Here is a 4,420-nt window from a genome sequence, read left to right as displayed (position 1 = left end):
ATAAAATCTATGCGTGTTGACCCATCCAGGTCTAGGGTTCGTTCAAGCAACACTTACTACAGATAGTACTGTAGATATTAAAATATAATCTGCTATCGGGCTCATTCGAGCAACATGCAATAAAAGCTACATTGTGGAAAACCGCGTGAAATCTTGTCGAGAATTTGAAGCTCTTCCAGCGAAAGTTCAATCCTTTTTTTCGAGTTTTACCGTGAAAAGATCGCCAAATTCTCTCTGCGGCGATGAATGTCTTCATTTTGCATGTGATAGCCCAAGCATTAGTTTTAGCAACGGACGTAATGAGTTGCTTCGACAGCAACAAATAATCAACCAACTAGCTTGGCGGATAGTTCTCGAGTTCTCGAGCAGAAAGAGTGCGAGCAAATACATATTAACTGAGGTTTACTTCATCTTCTTACGTCGATGTATCCATTCTTATAAACTCCTTGAAATAGAGAAGCTCCAATAAAATTCAGAGCTTCTCTGGGCGCCCGCACGGCTTTGTTTATATTAATACTTATATTTTTTCATGTGTCAGTCAAGCCGACCGAATTACCATCGCAGCTTCTTAGACATTATGTACGTATTAAATTTTAGAATTGCCAATATACTCGTCACTACGGTGCGTCTAGTGCATAACAAAGTGTGAAATTAATGTGCATAGTCCTAGACTAAACTGCAGACAACGCTCAGTTGCTCTCGGTAGTATCAACCTCGGCTCCTGGATTCGGGTTCTGAATCACAATTAGTGCATAATCTTTGTCTGCAGCAGCAAACGAATATCAGCAATAGTGTAAACAGATGCAAGAGGTCGTACCAGCACGTGCCGTACCGGGTGCGATCATTATCTCGTGCTTCTTGGAGCGGATCCGGAGGAAAGTCATGTCGTTCGTGGGGTCCAGCGTGCGGATCGTGGACTTGGCCTTGGCCGCCAGCTGCGAGATGAGTGCGGCGTGGTCCATGGCGAACTCATCGTCGTTCGTGCTCGAGTAGATCGGTACGCCTTCCTGGTTGACAATGAGCACGGCCTGTACCCCCTTGTGGCTCTTAATGCGCTTGATGGTCTCCTCGGCCTCGTATCCAGGCTAGCCACACGCATCAGTGAGAAGGGGTTAGAGCGGTGCATACAGAGGGAGAGACAAGTGCAGACAGCGCACCATGGTGACGATCTGGGGCTCTTCGTCGAAGCCGACGCTTCGGAAATGTTACACCAGCGTAATGTTGCACCAATTGAAGGTCGCACGAAGGTATACGATTCGACTATTGTGGTGCTTATTTTGGTCAAAATCAAAATAGTGTCTTGGACTATTTCCACATCATAAGCACAAAGATGCCGCCCCGTACGCCCCGCAGCTCGCTCAAGAAGCACGATGCGGCCGCCGAGTCGCGGGCGCTGAAGGCGCGACGTCAGCGTACTACAGCTCAAGTTCGCAAGGACAAGCGTCGAGCCGCCGTGCAGACGAAGCGTCGGCGCCTCATGTCAGCGGAGCAGCCGCCACTTACGGGCCGTAGCATCGCCGAGCTAGTTCGCGTGCTGGGGGACACCAGCAATGCTTCTGCCGCCCAGAGTCAGGCACGCTTCGAGACGCTCAAAGAGATCCGCGTGCTGCTGGCCAGACACGAGAACGACTACGAGCAGGTGGAGCAGATCATCGAGTCCGGAGTACGTTGTGTCCGATGTCAAATGTCCTATTGAAGTGTTTCACTATCAAAAATAAGTCTCGTGGGACTCTCTCGATGGGACAGATGAAGTTATTTATGGCAGCAAAGTCTAATTTACGGTTCTTATTTGTGGCAGATTGTGCCCGTCATGGTCTCGCTGCTCAACTCCGCCTCACCACTAGCCAGCGCCACTCGTACGGGCGGAGAAGTGTACCGAGAGATCCTGTGGTGCCTCACCAACATCGCCAGCGGCCAATACGAGCACACAAAGCTGGTACTTCCAGCCGTACCTCGCCTCCTCCAATTTCTGGAGGGATCCAATCATTCCTTGGCTGAACACTCAGCCTGGGTGTTGGGCAACATTGCAGCGGACTGCGAGGAGTTCCGTCAGCAACTTATCGCCAATGGAGCGGTGTTACCCTTGGTAAAATTACTAAGTAACCCTAGTGAGAAGGAACTAGCCAAGACTAGTGCGTGGGCACTCTCTAATTTAGCGCGTGGCTTCGAGACTCCCGCCAAGCCGTTTGTGGACGCTGGAATCATCCCTGTAGTGGTTAAAGGGCTCTCACAACCTGCAACTCCTGCTACGTTCAGTGAGGACATCGTGGTCGAAGTAGCGTGGCTCTTGAGCTTCTTAACCGCTCGTGAAGAGGAGTATCTGAAGCTCATGTTGGAAAACGGACTGGTGGATCTACTACTTCCCTACTTCACGACCAACAACGAGCTGCTACTGACTCCGATCTTGCGTGTGTTCGGCAATATTTGCTGTGGATCGCCCGACCACCACACGGACGAGTGGCAGATGCCGTTTGTTCGTCGTTTATTGAGTGCAGACTCAGTGGTTTTGCCCAAACTAAACGAGTTCTTACAGCCACAACAGGCTGGAGCGCAACAGAAGTCTCTGGCGGCCGAAGCAGCGTGGGTTGTCTCAAACTTGGCAGCTACTGAGGCCTCCGTTGTGGAACAGTTGATGCAGGCCCAGTTGCTCCCTCTATTAGGACAACAGTTCAAAGACGGCAGCTACGAAGTGCGTCGAGAAGTGGCCTTCGCACTGACGAACATCGCTCTGACTAGTGCTGCACACATGGAGAAGGTATTGGCTCTGGATGTCTTGAAAGGATTCTTACAGCTCCTTACAGTGGCCGACGTGGCGATCGTCGGTAACTCGCTGCGTTTTATTGAAAATGTGCTGCGTGTGGCTACACGCGGTGTGTCTCTCGTTGAGGTGAACGAAGGGATCGATGCATTGGAGACGGTGCAGTTCGAGTGTGGAGAAGAATACTTGTCGAAGTGGGCGGCTGCATTGGTTAACGAGTTCTATGGGGAAAATTACGGGGTTAACTCACCACCTAGTGCTGGCGTCTCTGGGTTTAACTTCCCCACGGGAGAACCCGTACAGCTGCAGCTTGGAGCTCCAGCAGCTCCGGGTCCAGGCGGCCGAGGGCGTGGGGCTCACATGACCACACCGGCGTGGAAGAAGTGAGGACAGATATGAATACCTAGTGATGACTACTTTCCTGGTATCAAACGACAACAAATAACAAAGGAAAAACTTTTTTTACATTACACAAACGCATTGACATCAATATGAACGCGGTGTCTGAGCTTTCAGCGTACACTCGAGTTTAGTTGGTTCACTCCGTGCGAAGCTTGCGGTATCCCTTTTGGGTAGTGACGCCGGTGTTGGCAGTTCCCGCTCCTGTAGTCGTGGCCCCGGTGCTCGCCTTCGCGCCACCAGTGGCCGTTCCACCCACTCCACCGTTAGCAGCTCCGCTCACGCCACCACCGACACCAGCTCCTGCGTTTGTACCAGCAGTGCCGCTCACACCACCATTAGCACCGCCGCTGACTCCTCCGTTCGCGGCTCCGTTCACGCCAACATTAGCAGCTCCGGTGCCAGCCACACCAGCATTAGCAGCTCCTGTGCCAGTCACGCCAGCTCCAATGCCAGCAGTGCCACCGACTCCAGCCCCGCCGTATCCATTGCCGATACCAGCGCCACGTCCGTAGAGCCCGGCGCCGGCCCCGAGACCGGCAGTTCCGCCCAGACCAGCAGTACCACCAACACCAGCCCCAATGCCAGCCCCGCCGTATCCGTTACCGACACCGACACCGACACCACGTCCGTAGAGTCCCGCGCCAGCACCTGCTCGACCAGCTCCGTACAAGCCTGCACCGCCATGCAGGAGTCCGAACGTCTGAGCGGCTTGTTCTTCAGCGTATGCGCCGTTCGACAGAGCCACGACGGCGAGACACAAGGCGGTGATTTTGTTGCTGCTGATCATTTCTTTGCTTGTCTTGTTCTTGAAAGTCTTCGTGTGCACTTGAGCTGCTGGATGTGAGCTCGAATGAGGAAATTTGGAAATGAGCAAAGACTGCTCGGTGACCGCAGCTCCAGATTTGGTAGCAGGGCAAAAGCTGGTAGTCGACGAGGCACTGGGGGCATTCGGTCTCGATAATGACCAGCGTTCTCAACATACGCAGGATCACATGGTCCTGATGACCAGATCTTCAGCTGACTAACTTCAACTTCGTCAATACAAACCTTAGTATTATCGGTTGCATGGTGATGATATACGGACACCAAAAGCAGGTAAACAATTCGTCAGGTCACCGATTAACACAGCCAACAGTCAATCACACTGACACTGCATGTAGCTGTTTTGAGAGTTGGGACACCGCTGGCTGCGATCTACAGCAGCGTTTTTAATGGCTGTATCAGGTGGTGCTGTCGCGTGTGACGAAGTGAAGCTGGATC

The 4,420-nt window shown here is 52.4% G+C and overlaps 3 protein-coding genes across 4 annotated transcripts; 1 reads left to right on the top strand and 2 right to left on the bottom strand.

The window, feature by feature from the left end:
* Window positions 1-486: 486 nt before the first annotated feature.
* Window positions 487-1,678, bottom strand: PPTG_07093. Of its 2 annotated transcripts, XM_008901259.1 has the most exons (3): window positions 1,158-1,678; window positions 833-1,085; window positions 487-763 (listed from the first exon to the last, which is right to left on the bottom strand). In XM_008901259.1, exons 1-3 carry the CDS (start codon window positions 1,158-1,160, stop codon window positions 690-692), a joined length of 330 nt encoding a protein of 109 aa, XP_008899507.1. In that variant the 5' UTR covers window positions 1,161-1,678; the 3' UTR covers window positions 487-689. The 2 variants fall into 2 exon arrangements, with proteins under 2 accessions (XP_008899507.1, XP_008899508.1); XM_008901260.1 differs by having other exon boundaries at window positions 487-1,085.
* Window positions 1,162-3,269, top strand: PPTG_07092 (hypothetical protein). The gene is made up of 2 exons (XM_008901258.1): window positions 1,162-1,663; window positions 1,799-3,269. Exons 1-2 carry the CDS (start codon window positions 1,331-1,333, stop codon window positions 3,143-3,145), a joined length of 1,680 nt encoding a protein of 559 aa, XP_008899506.1. The 5' UTR covers window positions 1,162-1,330; the 3' UTR covers window positions 3,146-3,269.
* Window positions 3,246-3,947, bottom strand: PPTG_07091 (hypothetical protein; the record flags this gene model as incomplete). The annotated part of the gene is made up of 1 exon (XM_008901257.1): window positions 3,246-3,947. One exon carries the CDS (start codon window positions 3,945-3,947, stop codon window positions 3,297-3,299), a length of 651 nt encoding a protein of 216 aa, XP_008899505.1. The 3' UTR covers window positions 3,246-3,296.
* Between the last annotated feature and the right edge of the window lie 473 nt (window positions 3,948-4,420).

Source organism: Phytophthora parasitica (assembly GCF_000247585.1).
Source record: "Phytophthora parasitica INRA-310 unplaced genomic scaffold supercont2.11, whole genome shotgun sequence".
In the NCBI taxonomy this organism is placed as follows: Eukaryota; Oomycota; class Peronosporomycetes; order Peronosporales; family Peronosporaceae; genus Phytophthora; species Phytophthora nicotianae.
Note: the sequence above shows the minus strand (reverse complement) of the source record. Positions and strands in the feature narration are given on the sequence as shown.

Coding starts and splice junctions, on each gene's coding strand:
- PPTG_07093 (XM_008901259.1), bottom strand. Junction 764..832: donor CGAGATAATGATCGCACCCG/GTACGGCACGTG, acceptor TTGCTGCTGCAG/ACAAAGATTATGCACTAATT.
- PPTG_07092 (XM_008901258.1), top strand. CDS start 1,331: ATGCCGCCCCGTACGCCCCGCAGCTCGCTCAAGAAGCACGATGCGGCC. Junction 1,664..1,798: donor AGCAGATCATCGAGTCCGGA/GTACGTTGTGTC, acceptor TATTTGTGGCAG/ATTGTGCCCGTCATGGTCTC.